The 23,916-nt window shown below is 43.6% G+C and overlaps 2 protein-coding genes and 1 pseudogene across 3 annotated transcripts in view; 2 read left to right on the top strand and 1 right to left on the bottom strand.

Moving 5' to 3' along the window:
* Nucleotides 1-7,991: 7,991 nt before the first annotated feature.
* On the top strand, nt 7,992-10,454 carry LOC101614974 (exostosin-1-like). Its single transcript, XM_045150036.1, is given in 3 exon segments — nt 7,992-8,399; nt 8,401-10,240; nt 10,242-10,454. Coding segments are annotated over 3 exon segments (2,217 nt in total). The 5' UTR covers nt 7,992-8,235.
* A 5,115-nt stretch (nt 10,455-15,569) lies between these two features.
* The window catches only part of Ak4 (adenylate kinase 4), an 86,124-nt gene continuing 77,777 nt past the window's right edge, over nt 15,570-23,916 (bottom strand). For both annotated transcript variants that reach the window (XM_045149405.1, XM_045149403.1), the window contains exons 4-5: nt 20,743-20,861; nt 15,570-16,772 (exon numbers count right to left, since the gene is read on the bottom strand). In XM_045149405.1, coding sequence (XP_045005340.1) covers nt 16,658-16,772; nt 20,743-20,861 — 234 coding nt within the window. In that variant the 3' untranslated portion in view covers nt 15,570-16,657. The remainder of the gene's footprint in view (nt 16,773-20,742; nt 20,862-23,916) is intronic.
* Nucleotides 23,245-23,909, top strand: LOC101614687 (annotated as a pseudogene).

The raw sequence follows: 23,916 nt of genomic DNA, 5'->3' as shown, positions 1-23,916 counted from the left end.
GATTTGTGAGGCTCATAGCCAGCCAATCTAGCCACAAAACCAAAAGCTCCAGACATTTTCTTGAGAGACTGTCTCGAGGAAATCTGGTGGGAGATAGACCTCTATCTGCACACTCACATGTAGGGTGGACAATACTGTATACTTGTCTGGGAGTAAGGAATTTCCTTGGATTCAGGTTTGTGATTAAAATTACAGTATTGGTAAGCCAAGATATTTGGTTGCCCAATGTGGTAGTTAGAATATATGGTTCCATAGACTCAGGTGTTTTATTAAAATTAAGCTTGTTATTTTTAAAGGTCACATGTGCTGGGCATGTTAGTGCATGCCTGTAATCTTAGCACTCAGGAGCAGAGATAGGAGGTTCTGAGTCCAGCCTGGCATACATTCTGAGTTCCAGGATAGACTGGGCTAAACAGTGAATTCTGGGCTGGAGAGATGGCTCAGCATTAAAGGTGCAAAGCCTGTTGGCCTGAGTTCAATTCCATGTAAAGTCAGATACACAAGTGATGTATGTATCTGAAATCTGCTTACAGTGGCCAAAGGCTCTGACATGCCTATTCTTTCTACCACCCAAGTAAAAAAAAAAAATAAATAAATAATAAAATAAAATTGAGCTTGCAACATGAGAGCCTAGAAGGCAAATCCCAGCTACAGGGTGGGCATGTCACTGGGGGTGAACCTTGGAGGCCAACTCTAGGGTGTGTTTGGGGGTGAATCTTAAGTCCATCCTTAAGACATGCGAAGAGAACAGTGTAAGCTCTGGTGGTTTGTGCTTGCGGCTGCTGGTGTTTGCTTGCTGCAGTCGTTTCTGCTTGGATCTATGGGATTAAGCAGATTTCTCTGCCATTCATGGAGTTTCTCCTGGATTTTATATGCCTGTGAAACAAAACAAAACAACAACAAAAAACCTCCCTCCCATAAGCTATGTCTGGTTGGATATTTGTCCCAGCAACAAACTGCTAACTGCAACCCCTGAGTCATGGTATCTGCAGCTTTCAAAAGTTTGGGCCAAAAGAGTAAAGAAAAGTAAATGTGGCAAGAAAAAGAGGAGGAAAAGGATGAAGAAGAGAAAGAAGAAATTAGTTACTATCTCAGCCACAGATATATTCTTTTAAATTTTGTGGAGATGAAAAGTCTAAATACTAACTTGGAGAGAAATTTTTTAAGTTTTAAAAAGTTTTGGGCTGGAGAGGTAGCTTAGCAGTTAAGGCACTAGCCTGCAAAGCCAAAGGACCCAGGTTCCATTTCCTAGGACCCACATAAGCCAGATGCACAAGGTGGTGCATGCATCTGGAGTTTGTTTGCAATGGCTGTAGGCCCTGTCATGCCCATTCTCTCTCTCTTTCTCTCTCTCTCTCTCTCTCTCTCTTTCCTCCTCCTTCTCTCTCTTGGTCTGTCTCAATCTTAAATAAATAATGAACAAACAAACAAATAAATACTAGTATTGATTGAGTTGTCTTGTTTTGTTTGTGGTACTAGGTACTGAATCCAGCTTATCTGCATGACTGGCAAGTGCTCCCCAACCGAGTTATCACCACCAAACCTTCATTTCAATTTTATCTTGAGACAAGATCTGACTAAGGTATATAAGCTAATCTCATATTCACTATGTAGTCCAGGCAGGTCTTGAACTTTCAGTCCTCCTGCATACACGTCCTAACCCTAGTAGCCAAGATTAATGGAGTGCACCACCATACCATCTTGTTTGTGCCTTTATTAATCTCTCAAAAACATGATTTATGGTTCCTGTATCTAGAAAAATATAATGTATGCATGTCTTAAAACTGTTCATCCCTTATGAGGAAACATAGCAAAAAGGAATATAATTTATGATACAAAAACAGAACAGACTCAAATTTCATCTTATTTGGGACATTTGTTTTACCCAATTAGTCAAATAACAAGGCTTTATTATTAGTTCATGGACTTGTAAAATTTGTATATGTTTTTTCAGGATAGAGAAAAGCTATTTATGGTAATGCTCTAAATAAACCAAAGTATTTGTAAATTCAAAAACATGCCAACACTTTTAAGTTTGGTGCTGGGCAGATTTTTGCATTGATACATAGATATTTACATTTGTCACAACCTCATTTTCGATGGTATAAGCTATGTGAAGTGTGCTTCTCCAACAGCCAGCAGTGGGGATGGTGAGAACTCGACAGCAAGCAGGGTGAATGGTATGAACTATATGAAGTGTACTTCTGTGAAAGCCAACAGTGTTGATGGTGTGAACTATATGAAGTGTGCTTCTTTGGCAGGCGGCAGTGTCGATGGTATGGACACATAAAGTGTTCTTTTTTGAAAGCCATCAGTGTGAGTGGTTTGAGTTGTGAAGTGTGCTTCTTCAACAGACTGCACTTTGGATGGTATGAAGTGTGTACTTTGGGGCCTTGATGCCACTTTCATGTTAGAATGTCCACCTTTGCTATCTTTCTGTTTGCATTTTCCTTATTTCACATATCTTCAGAACTTTTAGGTATGCTTATTGTATAGCTTTAGATTTTGTTTTAGAAGCCGCCCTGAAAAACTTTCTTCTTCAAATACTGATAGAGGTGATATACTTGGTCTTTTATATAGTTTCATTTTATGTTGATTGAATTTTTGCATTTATATATGTTTTACCTAGCTCCCTTTCAATTTGTCTTGACATTTAGAAAAGTTACTTCTATTAATACTCTGTTCTGTTGTTTCTAAGCTTCTTCTAATTGGTTTGCCAGTTGTAAATGATATACCTCTATTTCTACTTACCACCTACATAGCAATTGGTTGTTCTGCTCTCATTTCTCCTCTTTCTCCATTTTTTCTTTTTTGTAATTCTTATGAGAGAGAAGGTGAGAGAAAGACAGAGAGAGAAAATTGGCTCACCAGGGCCTCCAGCCACTGTATTGAAACTCCAGATGCATGCATCACCTTGTGTACATGTGCAACCTTGCACACTTGTGTCATCTTGTTCATCTGGCCTACAAGGGACCTGGAGAGTCTAACATGGGTTCTTAAGATTCACAGGCAAGTGCCTTAACCACTAAGCCATCTCTCTAGCCCTCTCCTACATTTTTCTATCATGTTATTTCTATTTTTAGACATGCATTCACATACCATTCCACTCCTCTATGACTACTTTCATTTTGATGTCTTTAATCCAATAAACGACACATATGCCAAAGCTCATTATCATTTATCTTGATGAGACTTTTCACAGGTTCAAAGTATACTTTTTTTTCTTTTTTTTTTTTTTTTTTTTTTGGTTTTTCGAGGTAGGGTCTCACTCTGGTCCAGGCTGACGTGGAATTAATTCTGTCATCTCAGGGTGGCCTTGAACTCATGGCAATCCTCCTACCTCTGCCTCCCAAGTGCTGGGATTAAAAGCGTGCGCCACCACGCCCAGCTGTACTTTTTTTTTTTCTTTTTTTGAGTTAGGGTTTCACTCTAGCCTAGGCTGACCTGGAATTCACTATGTAGCTTCAGGCTGGACTCTAACTCACAGCGATACTTCTACTCCAGCACTTGGGAGGCTGAAGTAGTTTTAAACCTATCATAAAATCTACTGGATTATGGATTTGACTGTTGATCTCAATTTATTGTTTTACCGGTGGCAAATTCAACTATAAATGCGACCGAGCTTCATCTTCTATAATATTATTTTCTTCCTGAGCTTTTCACCACCTTCTCATTTCATTTTAATCCCATGAGGAGCTGTCAATTTCCTTGTCTCTGGCTCTTTTATATATGCTATTGTATCTGCACTCTCTTACATACGCTACAAATTATGTCCTAGCATCATGGTCTCCTCTTTGTCAGATGTGGTCAGCTCTCATTCCCCATGCTTGCTCTGCTCCCACTTTTGCTCTGCATTCACTCTCTGACCTGTGGTTTTATTTCCACATCAGTCATTGCTTGCTAATTCTACCTGAATCATGTTAGAGTGTTATACTAGTTTCCTCTGCTTTGAGGTAGAGTCCTGGCTGTTTTATCAGCTGAATAATTTACATTCCCAATTTATTTCCTTTAAAAATAATTTTGTGCCGGGCATGGTGGTGCACGTCTTTAATCCCAACACTTGGGAAGCAGAGGTAGGAGTATCGCCATGAGTTCGAGGCCACCCTGAGACTACATAGTTAATTCCAGGTTAGCCTGGACCAGAGTGAGACCCTACCTTGTAAAACCAAAAATAATAATAATAATTTTGTGGGCTGGAGAGATGTTTAGCACTTAAGGCACTTGCCTGAGACGCCTAAGGACCCAGGTTTGATTCCCCAGGACCCACATAAGCCAGATGCACTAGGTGGCACATGCATCTGGAGTTTGTTTGTAGTGGCTGGAGGCCCTGGCGTGCCCATTCTCTCTCTCTTTCTCAAATAAATAAATAAAATTTTAAAATATTTATAAAAAATACATTTCTTGCTGGGTGTGGTTGACACATGCCTTTAATACCAGCACATAGGAGGCAGAGGTAGGTAGGAAGAGTGCCTTGAGTTCAAGGCCAGCCTGAGATTACAGAGTGAATTCCTAGTCAGTCTAGGCTAGAGTGAGACCCTACCTTGAAAACTCCCCCCCACCACAAAAACATTTCTTTTTTTTTTTAAGTTTTTTTTTATTTTTTTTTTTTGAGAACAACAGACACAGAGAGAAAGACAGATAGAGGGAGAGGGAGAGAATGGGCGCGCCAGGGTTTCCAGCCTCTGCAAAGGAACTCCAGACACGTGCGCCCCCTTGTGCATCTGGCTAACGTGGGACCTGGGGAACCGAGCCTCGAACCAGGGTCCTTAGGCTTCACAGGCAAGCGCTTAACCGCTAAGCCATCTCTCCAGCCCTACAAAAACATTTCTTGATAAACTGTTTTAAGTGTAGTATTAGGGAGAATTAAGTAATTAAGTATATCTTAGATTTCATGGAACCTGTTTTTCTGCAAATATTTTTATTTATAAGAGAGTGCATGCCAGGTCCTCTTGCTAGTGCAAACTCCAGATACATACTACTTTGTACATCTGGTTTTACATGGGTGTGGGTATTGGGAATTGAACCCTAGCCAAGCAGGCTTTGCAATCAAACATCTTTACCCACTGAACCATCTCCCCAGCGTGGGAACCTGTTTCTGTAGGTTTCTTTTCCCAAATAAATCCTGCCTAATTCTTCACTAAGGCTTTATACCTGGCTCTACTGATTACAGGTATTTACTTTCCCTCAAATAAGAGCTTGTAGTGTTCTATTTTCTGTTTTTGTTCATTCCTATTGTTTTTGGAATTTATGTTTGATTTTGTTTTTTTCGAGGCAGGGTTTCATTCTAGTTCAGGCTGACCTGGAATTCACTATGCAGTCTCAGGGTAGCCTTGAACTCACAGTGATCCTCCTACCTCTGCCTCCCAAGTGCTGGGATTATGGTTTTTGGAATTTTACAGGAAGATTCAGATTTAAGCAACTGTTTATCTTCAGAGTCACCACTGTCTAACCTAAATTTGTGGGCAAGACGTTCATGACACTACATAATAGGCATATTTTATTTACTTCATATTACAAAACAGAAATTTTTATACAAATAAAATAGAAAACATGGTTCTTTCAGGTCTCTAAGCAACTTCAGTTAGTCCCCCACCACTAACTGACCATGTTGGCGTAATAAAGGGCTCCATATTATGGCAGGTGAGATGATCAGTGGGGTGTTCTGCTATCTGTCTGCCCAGAGCCATTTGTCTAAGTTAGTCAGCATGGTTTAATGTAAAGATGACAATCAGTTGATCCAGAATGGTGATGACATTCAGGCAGCCTGGGAAAACCATAGCTGCTCTAGCTTTACCCTGCCTGGATTTGAACCACTTTTTATCCTTGACTACTTGTCAGGCATGGTGGTTTGGATCAGATGTCCCCTATAAACTCATGTGCTCTAAATGCTCAGTCCCCAGCAGGTAGCAATTTGGAAAGTGGAGCCTTGATGGAGGTGTGTTGTTGGGGGAAGACTTAGCAGTGTTATAGCCAGCTCCCTCTTGCCAGAGTTCAGCTCAGTCTCCTGCTGTTATTTCCACCTAATGTGGCAGAAATAATGTCCAGCCTTTGTTCATGTCATGCTTTCCCTGCCACCATAAATCTGTGTAACTCTCTGAGGTGGTTTGAGTTAGGTGTCCCCCATAAATTTAGGTGTTCTGAATGCAAGGTCCTCAGCTGGTAGCAATTTGGGAATTGCAGCCTCCTGGAGGTAGTGTATTGTTGGGGGTGGGATTATGGGTGTTATAGCCAGCTTTCTCTTGCCAGTGTTTGGCACAGTCTCCTGTTGCTATTGCCCACCAGATGTTGGCCAGGAGGTGATGTCCACCCCCATGCTCATGCCATCATTTCCCCCTGTCATCATAGAATGTCCCTCTGGAGTCTCGAAGCCAAAATAAACCTTTTTCTCCCAACAATGTGCTCTTGGTCAAGTGTTTTCTGACAGCAATGTAGATTTTATTGCAAGTTAAATTGGTACTGAGAAGTGGGATCATTACTGTTAGATGCATAACTGTATGTCTTTTGGCATTTTAGAGCTGATTTTTCAGAGGAATGTGGAAGGATTTGAAATTTTAGCCTAAGAGATGCGTTGCAATGTTTGCTGTAAGTATAGACTGATGGACCATTCTGGTCAGAGCTGAAAGACCTGAATGCAGTAAGAACTATGGACTGTGAGGTTTTGTTTATGAGGGTGAGAAAGGGCTTTGCCTGGACTGGGCTAGAAGCAGTTTGTGTGAGAGGCTTGCTGTTATGTCCATGTCTTGAGAACTTGTGCAGAATTGCATTGCATAGAAATGAATTGGTGTGAGCAGAGGGATATGGCACATTAAAAAATGAAATCTTAGCCAGGTGTGGTGGTACACGCCTTTAATCCCAGCACTCGGGAGGCAGAGGTAGGAGGATCACCATGAGTTTGAGGCCACCCTGAGATTACATAGTGAATTCCTGGTAAGCCTCGGCCAGAGTGAGACCCTACCTCAAAAAAAAAAAGAAATCTTTGGGCTATAACTTCTGCCTGTACAACTGCAATTGTGTGAGTGATTACAACCACTGAGATTGGGCCATCTGATCTGTATTGGGACAACAGGAAGAATGCCAGTCTTTTAAAAGGACCAGGGTGGGAGAGATGGCTTAGCAGTTAAGGCACATGCCTGCGAAGCCTAAGGACCCAGGTTCAATTCTCCAGGTCCCATGTAAGCCAGGTGCACATGGTGGCTCATGCATCTGGAGTTCATTTACAGTGGCTGGAGGCCCTGGCATGCCCATTCTCTCCTTCTCTGTCTCAAACAAACAAACAAATATTTTTTTAAAAAAGGACCTGAATGCTGAATGAGTGTCCCATTCTTCAAAGTCAGCTTTATTCCCCTCTGGGTTAACAAACTGGCAGTCCTCCTGGTACTATGGAGTTTACCAAATGCAAGAAAGAGGATCATTAAATTTGCAACAGTTTTGTGTTTTGGAAATGGTCATGGGCAGTATGAAGCAGGTTTGTTGGATTACCTGCTTGGAGTTCCTATAGAGCCATTAGGATGAACTGTGGGCTGCGGCAGAGACCCAATGGAGATGACAGGACTATGGGATGGCTGCCAAAGGACAGGGGCTGGCACTGGATTAAGTTTTCTAGTACTGTGAGCAGCCTAGCTGGAGGAGAGGAATTGGAACTCCAGAGACTGGTCATGGTTACAATTATCAGATTGGAGACTTGTCACTGACTAGTGTTGTTGGTCATGGAGCTACAGTTTGATGTGTGCTCTGCTTAAATCTTGTCCTGGTTGAGTATTTCTTTTCTATACCCAGGGCCGTCTTCTGCAGTGTGAAGATTCTGTGCCATTATGGGTTTTGGGGGGATCTTTTCTTTTCTTTTTTTGGTATTGTGGCTCAGTTGAAAGACTTATATTTGAATCTCGTTGAGATTGATGATAAAAACTATGGGGGGTCAGCGCTGTGTGTCGGGAATGGAATGTATTACAGTCTGCTGCTCGCTCGTCCTGGGTATGAACCCTTTGGCCCCGCTCGCTCTCTTCGCGTGCATCGTGCAACCCCGAAGATGAAAGACCGACGGGGAGAAAGTTAAAGAAATCACCCACATGCGCTGGATCAGTCCACGGCTTGGGGAAAGGCGTCCAGAGAAGGTGGGAGCGGAGAGTTTGAAGTCTTTACCGGCGGGAAGATGGCGGACTGGGGCTGAAAGTGTGGATTGGGAAACTTGGGTGATTCTTGTGTTTATTTACAATCCTCTTGACCCAGGCAGGACACATGCAGGCCAAAAAACGCTATTTCATCCTGCTCTCTGCCGGCTCTTGTCTCGCCCTTTTGTTTTATTTCGGAGGCGTGCAGTTTAGGGCATCGAGGAGCCACAGCCGGAGAGCAGAGCACAGTGGTCGCAATGGCTTGCACCAGCCCAGTCCGGATCATTTCTGGCCCCTTCTTCCCTTGGGATCCATTGGAGAACGAGGATTCCGGTGTGCACGTTTCCCCTCGGCAGAAGCGAGACGCCAACTCGAGCATCTACAAAGGCAAGAAGTGCCGCATGGAGTCCTGCTTCGATTTCACCCTTTGCAAGAAAAATGCCTTCAAGGTCTACGTCTACCCGCAGCAAAAGGGGGAGAAGATCGCTGAAAGTTACCAAAACATTCTAGCGGCCATCGAGGGCTCCAGGTTCTACACCTCGGACCCCAGCCAGGCGTGCCTCTTTGTCCTGAGTCTGGATACCTTAGATAGAGACCAGTTGTCACCTCAGTATGTGCACAACTTGAGATCCAAAGTGCAGAGTCTTCACTTGTGGAACAATGGTAGGAATCATTTAATTTTCAATTTATATTCCAGCACTTGGCCTGACTACACCAAGGACATGGGGTTTGACATCGGCCAGGCGATGTTGGCCAAGGCCAGCATCAGTACTGAAAACTTCCGACCCAACTTTGATGTTTCTATTCCCCTCTTTTCTAAGGAACACCCCAGGACAGGAGGAGAGAGGGGTTTTTTAAAGTTTAACACCATCCCTCCTCTCAGGAAGTACATGCTGGTGTTCAAAAGGAAGAGGTATCTGACAGGGATAGGGTCAGACACCAGGAATGCCTTATATCACGTTCATAATGGGGAGGACGTCTTGCTCCTCACCACCTGCAAGCAAGGTAAAGACTGGCAAAAGCACAAGGATTCTCGCTGTGGCAGAGTCAACACGGAGTACGAGAAGTATGATTATCAGGAAATGCTGCACAATGCCACTTTCTGTCTGGTTCCTTGTGGTTGCAGGCTTTGGTCCTTCAGATTTCTGGAGGCTTTGCAGACTGCCTGTGTTCCTGTGATGCTCAGCAATGGATGGGAGTTACCATTCTCTGAAGTGATTAACTGGAACCAAGCTGCCGTCATTGGCGACAACAGATTGTTATTACAGATCCCTTCTACAATCAGGTTTATTCATCAGGATAAAATCCTAGCACTTAGACAGCAGACACAGTTCTTGTGGGAGGCTTATTTTTCTTCAGTTGAGAAGATTGTATTAACTACACTAGAGATTATTCAGGACAGAATATTCAAGCACATATCACGTAACAGTTTAATATGGAACAAACATCCTGGAGGGTTGTTTGTCCTGCCACAGTATTCATCTTATCTGGGAGATTTTCCTTATTACTACGCTAATTTAGGTTTAAAGCCCCCTTCCAAATTCACTGCTGTCATCCACGCAGTGACCCCCCTGGTCTCTCAGTCCCAGCCAGTGTTGAAGCTTCTCGTGGCTGCAGCCAAGTCCCAGTACTGTGCCCAGATCACAGTTCTATGGAATTGTGACAAGCCCCTACCAGCCAAACACCGCTGGCTTGCCACTACTGTGCCTGTTATCGTCATTGAAGGAGAAAGCAAGGTGATGAGCAGCCGGTTTCTGCCCTATGACAACATCATCACAGATGCTGTGCTCAGCCTTGACGAGGACACTGTGCTTTCAACAACCGAGGTGGATTTTGCCTTCACCGTGTGGCAGAGCTTCTCCGAGAGGATTGTGGGGTACCCAGCACGTAGCCATTTCTAGGATAACTCCAAGGAGCGATGGGGGTACACATCCAAGTGGACAAACGACTACTCCATGGTGTTGACAGGGGCTGCTATTTACCACAAATACTATCACTACCTGTACTCCCATTACCTGCCAGCCAGCCTGAAAAATATGGTGGACCAACTGGCCAATTGTGAGGACATTCTCATGAATTTCCTGGTGTCTGCTGTGACAAAATTGCCTCCAATCAAAGTGACCCAGAAAAGAACAGTATAAGGAGACAATGATGGGACAGACTTCCCGGGCTTCTCATTGTGCCGACCCTGACCACTTCGCCCAGCGACACAGCTGCATGAATACGTTTGCCAGCTGGTTTGGCTACATGCTGCTGATCCACTCTCAGATGAGGCTTGACCCCGTTCTCTTTAAAGACCAGGTCTCAATTTTGAGGAAGAAATACCGAGACATCTAACGACTTTGAGGAACCCGGCCGAGTGGGGGAGGGGAGGCCAGAAGGGACTGGAGTCGAGCTGCTCTCTTCCCGGTGCAGATCTGCTCATCAGTGGAGCTAGGTTGTGCCAAGTATCCAAATGAACTTAGGTGAGCAAATGATGAAAGTGTTTTTCAATGGCCAATGAGAACTTGACTCCTGGCTCCTGGGACTGCACCAGACTGTTCCACTCACCTCACTGGCTTCTGTGTCCCAAGACTAGGATGTGTACAGTTTAATTATGGAACATTAAATAATTATTTTTGAAATGAAAAAAAAAAAAAACTATGGGGACTTTTAAGGTTGGATTTAATAGGGCTGGAGAGATGGCTGAACAGTTAATGTGCCTGTGAAGCTCAAGGACCCAAGTATCCCAGGGCCCTTGTAAACCAGATGCATAGGGTGGTCATGTGTCTAGAGTTCATTTGTAGTGGTTGGAGACCCTGATGTGCCCATTCCCTCCTCACCCCCAAATAAATGAAGTTGGATCGGATGCACTGTATTTTACATCATCTATGGTTATCAGTTTTATGGGGGTCAGGTTCAGGTGTCCCCCATAAACTTATGTGTTCTGAATGCTAGGTCCTCAGCTGGTGGCAATTTGGGAATTGAAGACTCCTTAGGCAGTGTATTATTGGGGGCAGGCCTATGGGTGTTACAGCCAGCTTTCTCTAGACAGTTATTGGCACACTTTCCTGTTGTTGTTGTCCTGATGTTGGCCAGGAGGTGGAATCCTCTACCATCTGCTTATGCCATCATTTTCCCCTGCCATCATGCCTCAAGTCTATAAGCCAAAATAAACCTTTTATTTCCCCAGGAGCTGCTCTTGGTCAGGTGTTTTCTGCCAGCAATGCAAACCTGACTGAACACCCACCCCTCAAAATTTTTATGTATTTGCAAGCAGAAAGAGGAGAGTGAGAGAGAATGGGGATGCCAAGGTCTGCAAATTCCAGATGCATGTGCTACTTTGTGTATTTGGCTTTACGTGGGTACTTGGGAATAGAGCTCGATTAGGTTTTGCAGGCAAGCATCTTAAGTGTTAAACCATCTCCCCAGCCCACTTCCTACCTTTTTTTAAAGCAGGGTCTCTGAACAGCGCCCCCCTTCCGCAGAGCTCCTGAATTTGGCTAGATTAGCTAGCCAGCAGGCCAAGAACTGATTCTCCTACCGCTGCCTGCCAGTGCTGAGATTATAGTGCACGCAACCCCAGCTGAAGAATTCAAACTCTACTCCTTGTGCTCATGCCACAGGAACCTCAACCACAGAGCCGTCTCTCAGGCCCACACTCACCTACTTTTTTGCTCTCAGTCATCCCTTGAGACCCAGCTGAAGAAACCCTGTGGCCCTGCCAGCCCCACTCCAGAGGAGAGGAATAGCCAGTCTCTCACAGCTTTGGTTCAGGTGTGGCACAATTAACTGACACCAGATCTCATTTCAATGGTCATGTGTGGAGCCAATGGAGCAGGGATGCAAAAATCCTCCCAAAATGAGGGTGTCTTGTTCATCAGACATCTACTGCATTGCCAACATATCCAGACCTCCTTTCCTTTCCTTCATAGGCTTGTTTTGCTTAGGCTCTTGCCAGTTGGCCCTGGCTAGGTTCAACTAACTGGAGGACCTGCCGAGGAGAGGAGCATGCAGAGACTAGGGCCTGTTCGTCTTTCAGGTTTCTTCTGTGTAAGCAGTATTTCTTCCATAGCCCCCTGCTCCCACCAGACTACCTTGTTGGAGCTTCTTTTTAAAAATTTGAGAGAGAGTGAGTTTTTGTGTGTGTGTGCATACTAAGGCCTCTAGATGCTGCAAATGAACTTCAGATGTGTGCTCTATTTTGTGCATCTGGCTTTATGTGGGTATTGGGGAACCAAACCTGGGTCATTAGCCTTAACTGCTTAACCATCTCTCCAACCCCCTGCTTCCACCAGACAACCCTGCCGGAGTTTCTGTTTCTGCTGAGTAATGCTAGAGGCTTGGAGTCCTATGCTATAGTTGACCTCCTAAACTGTATCTTACAAGCATGTGCCCTAGGGAAACTCTGCTCCTTTGAATGGCTTTAGAAAAGAAACCTTATATTGACACTGTGCTTCCTACAGAGAGGAATTCATGTTCATGCCAACACTGGGACCTGTCCTCTTTGGGCAATGCGTAGCCTCTCTCCCTCATGCACACACAACACAAATGATCCCACTGAGGGAACGTCCTGAAGTGTACAGATACTGACATTTATATTGGCAGGAATTGTGCAGATAAGGGATGGCATTTATAGACAATTTTAATGTTTCAACAGGAACAAGAAGCAGGTTTTCTTTAATAGCTGAAATATGGCTTCATGATTTCCCAGCACCTGGGACTTGTCCCTTCATCTGGAAACTGGGATGGGTCAGCTATTACAGACCACATTCTCACAGAGCACCATTACTGGCTTCTTCTGGACACCAAACAGACTGGAGAGTGGATAAGTGAAAGTAACTCATACTTCACACAGGAGTCCATGGACAAACTGCCTGTCTGTAGGTCAGATACAGCATGAACACACAGACGACACAGGGCCTCTGTAGACTAACTACCACCACAACCCCTGAAGGCTACTTCCTGTCTTGGCACCAGAGTACAGCAAGCAGAGTGCAGGTAGCAGCAACAGCAGATTTGCCTGCTTGTGAGATGGGGGTGCTCTCCAGGGAAAGGCACAAAAAAGGCCCTTTGTTATTTCCTGGTGAATCCCTATGATTACCTGAAAACATATGTTTAAATAAATGAGATTATTTCAGTTTAATATACAAGACAACAAGATAATTGAGATCTTGTTTGCACTGGTGTTGACAATTAATTAGACACATGAAGAACATACCAAGAGTGCAAATAATACATTTAGAAAGACACAGTCTGATTTAAGCTTGGGTTCTGGAAAACTAAATTTTATTTTTGAGTTTGCTCAGCATCTAAGATTATCCCATCACAACATTTTACATCACAAGGAAGCTAGCCAAATCTATGAGATCCCACTCACCCTTGGTCCCTCTTTCCTTTGTTCTCTACCAGAGAGGTGACTTGGGTGGCATTAGAGCTTATTTTGAGCTTGACTGGGGGCTAGGAGAGGTGCGGCAGATGAGATAGGAAATAAGTCTCCCCTAGTCAGTGCCATGACTGCTAGAAACAAAGCAGGAGGCAGGCAATGCTGTGAATCTGGCACTCAGAATTGGAATGTGTACTCTGGGCCCAGGAACAATGTTACAAGAGTCAAGAGTTACTGTATTTGGAGCTGAGCATGGTGGTGCACGCCTTTAATCCCAGGACTCAGAAGGCAGAGGTAGGAGGATGGCTGTGAGTTCTAGGCCACCCTGAAAATACAGAGTGAATTCCAGGTCAGCCTGTGCTAGGGTAAGACCCTACCTCAACCCCCCCCCCTCCACACACACACAAAAGAAGAGTTACTATATTTGGTGCTCAATCACCATTTCTTCATTTGCTAGCAAATGCTCCCCTAGCATTTACCTAAGCAGAGCAGGAAAGGCAGAGATCCTCATCCAGTCACCTCAGTGAAGTCTGAGATACTTGTTACGAAGCCAGAGCAGGCCTAAGTAGTTGAAGGCCCTAGGTTGCAAGATATATAGGCAACGCCCAGTAAAAGGCTTGAGGTCTGAGGCAAGAAAACCTGGGTCTGAGTCACTGGTAGCAGGAACCTGGTAAGATACTTTACATCCTGGATACACCTTCTTTGCTCATGAAACAAGGGGTACCATCTCCCTTAGCATGCTAATGACATTCACTGAGATGTTCATCAAGGTCTGAACAGGGCACATTTCACTTAGTAGGCCTTCAATAAAGGTACCTATCTTAAGCTTGTCATAGTCTTTGAGGAATAAACAGCAGTTTCCCAAGTCATAACCAGGTGGAGAAGGGGAAACAAAATGAGTGGAGAGCTGGGTATAATCACAGAATGTAAAGTCAGGCTGAAATGTTAGAACTCTTCTCAGTGTGTAAATGTGAAGAAACTGCATTGTTAGAAGGGAAAAACAAGATGCTCCTATAATTTTACTTCTGTCAAGATGTTTTCAAGGTAGCTTTATTTTCACAAAATCATTGAGAAAAACAGAAGAGTTTGTTGAAGAAAACCAGGAATAAATGAATGAATGAATGTATATAATTTAGGCCATTGGACACAAAAGCAACACAGTCCTTCAAAGGCCACCAATGGTGTTTATCCCTTGCTGGTCTTGACTGTGCTTGCAGGTACCCTGCCACAGAGCGAGCACGCTGAGGTGACCCGGCACTGGCTACAGTCCATGAAGCTGGACGAGGAGGGAAGGTGCAGAAAGAGTACCCAGGCAGCAATGTGGACAGTTCTCCTTCTTCTCTGTATAATTCTACAGGGAAGATGAAGAAATGAGACATTTTTCCACTTTGCAAAAGCACACACTCTTCTTTTGAACTATCCATTAATACCTTTAACTCTCTTCTGGGATATAGAAACAATGTGATGGCAATAGTATTCTAAATTGTGCGATTTGCCCCACATATGACTTGTTTTTCTGTATACTTGTTCCCCAGGAAGCCAGCTTTATCTACATGTCTGGGTTTCATCTGATCTCCACCCACAGTATCTAAATGCAATCTTCCAAAGCACTTTGCATCTGTAGCATGATTACTGACATTCAGACTGGAGCTGGTACATGCTATAGGAACTTAAGCAGCCAACAATCATGTTTTCTGTGACCAAGGAAGCCAAGGAACTTTCCCACCAAGGGACAAGCAGGACTCGAGAGTCTGAGCAGTATTGTAAAGAAGACAGCCTCCCTGGCAGAGAGAATATGCATGGCAGTGAATAAACCAGTATTCACAGATACTTGCAGGATCTGGATGATGTGTGGTGGTATCACTGAGGTGCTGAAAGAGCCCCTCCCCCACAGTGTGAAGAGTTACAGGAACTCACTGACAGAAATTAAGAATGCTCCTTCAGGACAGGCATGCTGCATAAGGAGGGATACAAATTTTTAAGGCAATAGGAAGAAATTCATTGTTCTTCCCAAGGATAGCAAGAATTATACAAGGTGGACACAAGTCTGGAACCAGGAAGACCTTTTCACAAATGATTTACTGATATGCAATAAATAATGAAATACTAGGATCTTTATTTCTGGACTTCATGGCCACCCATAGACTGTTTGGAAACAGAAGGAAAAAAAAAAAAAAGAAGATTTTGTCTTTCAGTCATGTACTCAGTGTAGGCACACCTAGTGTAGCAGTCTTTCCACTCCAGGCTCTGCTCCCTTCATTATCATCTGCTTGGGTTTCTCATGAGAGAAAAACACTTGTCAGCATTAATATCTAGCAGCATGTACAAAATTTAGCAATTCCATGTGCCTTTTTACTACTTCTATATATAAGACATGAATCTACTGTTGCCACACATTTCTAATTCCCAAAGACCTTTGGGGAATCTCTTTTTTTTTTTTCATAATAAAACATACAGAGTGGGCCCCAGAGTCAGAGCAGCTGTTTAAAGAAAGCCCATTAGCCCAGCTTAGGTCCTATGCTTGAAGGCAGTCACTCCAGTCCTCCAGCTCTCAATTCATAGGAAGAGGTTACAGGGATAAATGCAGTAACTATTAGTGTTACTAAATAGCAAGAAAGCAAACAAATATGACAAAATACAATCCACAAAAACCAGGATGTCTAAGAGGGACACATGATTCCTACTAGGAAAAAGAAATGTGGACACAATCACTGAAGAGAAGTAACCACTGAGTACAATTAGCATAAATTCAATTGTCACAAACAGACATGGCAGAGAACCAGGACAAAGCCAAGACCTTGAGTCCTTGGCATTCTTGGGCTTACCATATCAGTGCTGTGGTTCAACACCCTCTGGACAGTACGGAGAACCATAGATCCCCACCATGGCATGCAAGGGCAACAATAGCAACATTCCTGTCAACCCCCAGCTAGGGGTTAGGTTAGACACCATTGGAAATCCAGCCTGTACTAGTTTTGTCTGAAGGGCATAATACATGTGCAGAGTCCCCTTCTCCAGGGCAGAAGACAGCTTCTTCATGAACTCTTGTCTCCTCACTATAACCTTATAATTTAAACTAGGAAAAATACTGCAATCTCAGCTGGCTTCTGATTTGCACATTGCCCCAACACTACACACATGACTGAATGAATGACCATGTTTGCTTGGTTCCTCTGAGAGCAGCTCAGTATGCTTCTTTGGACTGAATAGGTGTAATCTTGTTTGAGAAAAGTGTGTAAACGTAAGGCCATATTTTGTTAGTTTCGGTCCCAGAAAACTGGTGGAGTACTCCTCGGCTCCTGAAAAACAGTCCAAATACAAAGGCATTTTAGATTTCTTTTCCACATGGCTTTGTTTGATTCAGGTGTCCCTCATAAACTTAGGAGTTCTGAATGCTAAGTTCCCAGCTGATAGAGATTTGGGAATTAATGCCTCCTGGAGGGGAGTGTATTGTTGGGGATGGGCTTAGGGGTATTACAGCCAGTTTCCCCATGCCAGTGTTTGGCACACTCTCCTGTTGCTATTGTCTACCTTATGTTGGCCAGGGGGTGATGTCCACCCTCTGCTCAAGCCATCGTTTCCCCCTGCCATCATGGAGCTTCCCCTCAAGTCTGTAAGGCAAAATCACCCTTTTTTTCCCCAAAGCTGCTTTTGTTCAGGTGATTTCTGCCAGCAATGCAAACCTGACTGCAACAGTAAAGTTGATGCCAGAGTAGGGTTGCTGCTAGACACCTGACTATGTGGCTTTGGCCTTTTGGAGCTAATTTTCAAGAGGAATGTAGAAGGATTTGAAATCTTGGCCTAAGAGACAACTTGCAGTGCTGTAAGTACAGTTTGATGGATTATTCTGGTCATAGCTGCAAGACCTGAATGTAAGAAAAATTATGGAATGTGAGGTTTGGCTTATAAGGGTGAGAAAGCTTTGCCTGGACTGGGCTAGAAGCAGTTTGTGTGAGAGGCTTGCTGTTAAACCCCATCTTGAGAATTTGTACAGGGTTGCATTGCATAGAAATGGACTGACATGAGCAGAGGGATAGGACACAGAAAGAAAAAAAGAAATTTGGGGGCCCAAACTTCTGCCATTCAGCTGCAATTATATGAGAGATTTCAACCTTTCGGATTGGGCCAGATGCCCTCTAATTGAGATGGCAGAAAGAATGCAGTCTTTTGGGACCTGAATGCTGAAGGAGGGTCCTGTTCTTCAAAGTCTGCTTTATCTCCCCCTCACCCGTCCCTATTAACAAATTGGCACCTCACCTGCTATTATGGACTATAAGAAATGCAGGAAAGAGAGGGTCATTGAATTTGTAACACAGTCTTGTGTTTTGGAAACCACCATGAGCAGTGTTGCAGTCAGGTTTGCATTGCTGGTAGAATCACCCAACCAAGAGCAGCTTGTGGGAAAAGAGGTTTATTTTGGCTTACAGGCTTGCAGGAAAGATCCATGATGGCAGGGAAAATGATGGCATGCACAGAGAGTGACATCACCCCCTGGCCAACATAAGGTGTACCATAGCAACAGGAGAGTGCCAAACACTGGCATGGGGAAACGGGCTATAACACCCATAAGCGTGCCCCCAACAATACACTCCCTCCAGGAGACATTAATTCCCCAATCTCCATCAACTGGGAACCTAGCATTCAGAACACCTAGGTTTATGGGGGATACCAGAGTCAAACCACTACAGGCAGTGTGTAGCAAGTTTGCTAGATTGGATTGTCTGCATGGAGACATGAAGGAGCCATGAGGATGGACTCTGTTGCAGTGAAGACCCAGTAGAAATGCCGAAATGCCAGCCCCACAGGAAGTTTTCCAGGACTGTGAGTAGCCTAGTTGGAGGGGCAGAATTGGAATTCCAGAGACTTGTCAGTGGTTAGTATTATTGGACTTAGAGACTTGTCATGTTGGGCTTGGGGCTACAAAGCCTGATGTTTGAGCTGGTTGTTTTAAATCTTCTATTGGTTGAATGTTTCTTTGATATGCCATCTTTTGCAGTGTGAGTGTTTATTCTGTGTCATTATGGGCTTTTGGGGGGGATTTTTTTTTTTTTTTTTTTGTATTATGACTCAGTTAAAAGACCATGGTTTAAAAAAAAAAAAAAAAGACCATGGTTTAGCTGGGCATGGTGGCACATGTCTTTAACCCCAGCACTTGGGAGACAGAGGTAGGAGGACTGCTGTGAGATTGAGGACACCCTGAGAAGACAGAGTGAATTCCAGGTCAGCCTGGGCTAGAGTAAGACCCACCCTACCTCGAGAAGAAAAAAAAAAAAAAAGGTTTATGGGGATATTTGAACATCATTAGGATTGATAAAAACTATGGGGACTCTTAAAATTGGACTGAATGCATTGTATTTTATATTATGTATGGATATCAGTTTATGGGATCCAGGGGTAGAATGTGGTCATTTGACTCAGGTGTCCCCATAAACTTAGGTGTTCTGAATACTAGGTTCGCAGCTGATGAAGATTTGGGAACTAAAGCCTCCTGGAGGCAGTGTATTGTTGGGGGCGGGCTTATGGCTATTATAGCCAGTTTCTCCTTTCCAGTGTTTGGCACACTCTCCTGTCTCTGTTGTCTGTCCCCCCTCTGTTCATGCCATCATTTTCCCTTGCCATCATGGAGCTTCCCCTTGAGTCTGTAAACCAAAATAAACCCTTTTTTCCCAAAAGCTGCTCTTGATTGGGTGATTTCTGCCAGAAATGCGGACCTGACTGCAACAAAGGCACTAGGACAGAAGAAGAGACACAGTGTAACGCAGGCACAACCTCCTGATACTCCAACAGCCCCCAGCTTACTCATATGAGTGAGTGCTTCCACTAGGTAGATTTGGCATGCTTACTATGATACTCTATGTGACCTTTCCTTTAAGAAGAATATACATCAGAGGCAATACCAAATTCTACTTTCCCAAAAATAAATCATGAGCTAGCACTTATATATAGAACACAGAGCACACTGTCATAAGACGGTCAGAAAGCTGGGGCTAACCTAAAGACAGGTTTATGCTCAAGAAAGTGCTGCTCTCTCTCACCTTTGGTTTCAGATGTTTCTTTTCACAGCTGTTGGTGACTACCTAACTAGAAGACCCAAGTGACTGCTGAGTGTTCAGCATTAAAGCTAAATGAGACATCTATAACAAAGCTGGCTAAATCGAGGATCACCAAGAGTTCAAGGTCACCTGAGACCACATAGTAAATTCCAAGTCAGCATGAGCTAGAACAAGACCCTACCTCGAATAAAACAAATAAAATTGCTAAATTGGAGTGAGAGAGTTCTAAGATGTCACAAGTCACTGGATTGACTGCTATCACCATATGGCTCTGTTTGGCTTGTGTGTTACTTAAAACTTCATATTTAATTAAGAATATTAAAACTATCAGGTATGGTGGCACATGCCTTTAATCCCAGTGCTTGGGAAGCAAAGGTAGGAGGATTGCTGTGAGTTCAAGGCCAACATAGTGAGTTCCAGGTTAACTGAGACTCCTCCAGCTGGATTTGTTTCTCCTGATCAAAAGTTCTTTGCCACAAGGCCTATGACCCCTGTGTGTTATTGGTTATGATTGGCCAGATCAGCCAAGGAGCTATCCATTAAAACACACACATACACACTTCATTCTTTCTTCTTTGACAGTGCTGGGGATTGCCACCAGAGCCTCATGCATGCTAACCGAGTGCTCTACCATTAAGTTACATCCTTAGCCCTAATGCATTTCTAATATCTGCTTGACCTTTTTAATTACTTGAATTTATAATCTCATTTATGGTTTTAAACTTTGTATTACTAAACTCCCTATAGACACATCCAAGCCCAATCTATTCAAGTCACTTATTTACAATGGAAGAATGTTAAAAATACAGTCTGTTAAGTGAGCCAATTAAACAGGAAAATGAAAGGGCTCAGGTGAAGCTCAATGGTGAGGCACTTGCCCATATGCACGAGGCCCTAGCTTTAGTCTCTAATACTGCCTGCCCCTACCACCTGAAAGAAAAAAAGAAAGAAAGAAAGAAAGCCAGCCAGCCTGGATAAAGTTATAAAGTTATACAGGCATAAGTAGGTTCATGTCCTTGTGCTTTCCCAGTTCCTGGATAAGCATACTAGACTTTCTATTTCATGTGCAATTTCAACATGTTATCCCCTTTTGGGGAGGCAATGGACCTTTACAGTTCATCTAGTCAGAAGAAACACTACTTCAGCCCAGTTCCCTTGCCAGCAGACACCATATTTTCTAGCATGTGCGCTGACATGAGCACAATGATGCACTCACTTGTACAGGTCAATAACTGGCTTGGCCGCATCTTTGTACCGTCTTAGCCTGGCAGCAACAGCTTCGGGTTTATCATCCTCTTTCTGGACTAGTGGCTCTCCAGTGATGTCATCAATTCCCTACAAACATCAGACAAGTCAGTTAGAATGGCCAACTACTGAGCTTTTCCAAAGTTAAAACTTTTCCTGTGTAAAACAGTCTTTACTCCGGGCATGGTGGCACACATCTTTAATCCCAGCACTTGGGAGGCAGAGGTAAGAGAATCACTGTTAGTCCAAGGCCAGCCTGGAACTACAGAGTGAGTTCCACCTCAGCCTCAGCTAGAGTGAGACCCTACCTTGAGAAAAAACCAAAACAAAAAAACACGTGTGTTCAATTTGGATTCTAACCACAGGACAAGTGGGCCTGACCTTCAGAGTACTGACCTTACTTCTTGAGAACACTTGATCTTAATATTAACCTCTCACAAAAATGTCCCAGGGCTACTGATAAACTGCTTTCCATTCAGGCTAAGTCCTTGGACACCTTTCCCATCAACATACCTTTCTCACTGACCTTCTAAATATTCCTCAAATTGCCATGCTTCCTAAAATCTGAGCAGTTAATATGTCTTATTAAAGAATGAAATTATATGATGGAGAATGGAATTTCAAAGGGGAAAGTCGGGGGGGGGGAGGGAATTACCATGGGATATTTTTTTTATAATCATGGAAAATGCTAATAAAAATTAAAAAAAAAGGAAGAAAAAAATGAAATTGTTCATTCTTGGTATTTTATAATGGCCTCAAGAAGCATCTTCACTTACATATGCAAAGTGGACACATCAGAATTTTGCCTCCATGTCCACAGCTCTTCTCACCAGGACAGGGTCACAGGAAAGCAGGCTAGGGCTACTCAAATGGATAATCAGAAACCTGCTATAACTTTGAAAATACTAAATATCCCATTGCTACTCAGGGACTTGGGGATAATGGATGGGAAGGACATATCGTTCTGACAAGATTCCACAGTTATCGGAGATGGAAGGAGGCGCTACATTACCTCCATTCCTTCCCCTGGTCTTCATTTCATGGATGGCTGCAATGTTCTGAGTTTATCTCAAAGCACCAATAAGCATGGCACAGCTTCCAAGAGCAGCAGAATGACACTAGGATGGACATGGCCACTCTCCTGGGGAGCTGTCCCAGTGGCTGGTAGGGTCAGCCGACTATTGTCTGAGGAAGGAGCACTGCAACTGAATGTGTTCTCTTAGGAGAAATGGGCTTTAGAAAGGAGCACTCTAGTGAAGCTTTGCAGATTCTGTAAAACATGTTCTACCAGCAAATACTGACAAAGCCAAGATGTAAAGCATTTGTGATAGGCTTCCATTTCACTGTCTGTGTTCTCTGAACTCCCTTTTTATTTCCTACCATCTTAGTTCCCTGCTGTTACTTCCTGAGCCACTTCAGTGGTTTAGTGCCACATCCCTATAGATCCAGCTATGCAGAAGTCTGGGGCCAGCCTGGCCAAAAAATATAGGAAGCTAGGCCTCTAGAATGAATAAGTATGAATGAATGAATGAATGAACAAAAACAGGGGCCTAATAAAAGGAACTACATTTATTTAAGAAATTTTCCAAAGGAAACTAGTAATTAATGCAAGTGAACAAACCTTGAAAGGACATTACTGACACACTGACAGAATGTCCTAACACAAGACAGGTGTAGGGAAGTCCTTGAAGTAAGTTCTATAATAATTACTGTCTCTATCTACATTCAAGTATAACCAACTTTTCCATGAAGATTTTATCCAGCAAGACACTATACCACTCTGTCCACTGTATTATGAATAACTTCAATCTGGTTTCATCATGGAATCAGATAAAGGATTTAACAGAAAGATTAACTGGAGAAAATCTGAAACAGGCATGGCGATAGACACCTGTAATGCCTCAGCACTGAAGAGGCCAAGGACTGAGTTCGAGACCAGCCTGGGCAAGGGAAGAGGAGGGGAAAGGGAAGATAAAGGCAAGCAGGAAATGCAAAAGGAAAAAGGAGATTATCAGGGACTGGAGGTATACATCACTGGGAACCGATCCTCAGTAGTGAAGAGGGGTAGGAGGAACTATAATGACATTTCATCCTTTTTACTAACTCTATATTCTAAGATGATGTGGACATTCTACAATTTATTTAACCAGACCCTACAGATGAAGATTCATTTTTGTTTATTGTTTCGATTATCACAAACACTGAAATAAGCATCATCATTTCTATAGGCTATTTTCTCAATGGTGAGTTGAATTAAGATTAAAACTTGGGTGCCGGGCATGGTGGCACACATCTTTAATCCCAGCACTCGGGAGGCAGAGGTAGGAGGATCACCGTGAGTTCAAGGCCACCCTGAGACTACATAGTTAATTCCAGGTCAGCCTGGACCAGGGTGAGACCCTACCTCGAAAAACCGAAAAAAAAAAAAAAAGATTAAAAAAAAAGATTAAAACTTGGGAGCCAGCACCGAGCAATGAGCATCTCTCGGGACAACTGGCACAAGCGCCGCAAGACAAGGGCAAGAGAAAGCCCTACCACGAGAAGGGGAAGTGTGAGCTGGGTCGTCCTGCTGCCAACACTGAGACTGGCCCATGTCACAGACACACAGTCCGTGTTTGAGGAGGCAATAAGAAGTACTGGGTCCTGAGACTGGATGTGGGGAACTCCTCCTGGGGCTCTGAGTACTCACAAAACGAGGATAATTGATGTCGTCTACAATGCATCCAACAATGAGCTGGTCCGCACCAAGACCCTGGTGAAGAACTGCGTTATGCTCACTGACAGCACACCGTCCGGACAGTGGTGTGTACCAGTCCCACTACACACTGCCCCGGGGCCACAAGAAGGGGGGCCAAGCTGACTCCTGAGGATGAAAAGATTTTTAACAAAAAATGATCAAAGAAAATTCAAAAGAAATACAATGAAAGGAAAAAGAATGCCAAATCAGCCCTCTTCTAGAGGAACAGTTTCAGCAGGGCAAGCTTCTGGCCTGCATTGCATCAAGACCTGGCCAGTGTGGCAGAGCAAATGGCTATGTGCTAGAGGGCAAGGAGCTGGAGTTCTGTCTGAGGAAGATCAAAGCCTGGAAAGGGAAATAAAACCATCCTTAGTCCATGTAATAAAGGTGTTTATTGTTTATGTTTAA

Source organism: Jaculus jaculus, chromosome 5, assembly GCF_020740685.1.
Source record: "Jaculus jaculus isolate mJacJac1 chromosome 5, mJacJac1.mat.Y.cur, whole genome shotgun sequence".
NCBI lineage: Eukaryota > Metazoa > Chordata > Mammalia > Rodentia > Dipodidae > Jaculus > Jaculus jaculus.
This window is presented reverse-complemented; position numbering and strand designations above follow the sequence as displayed.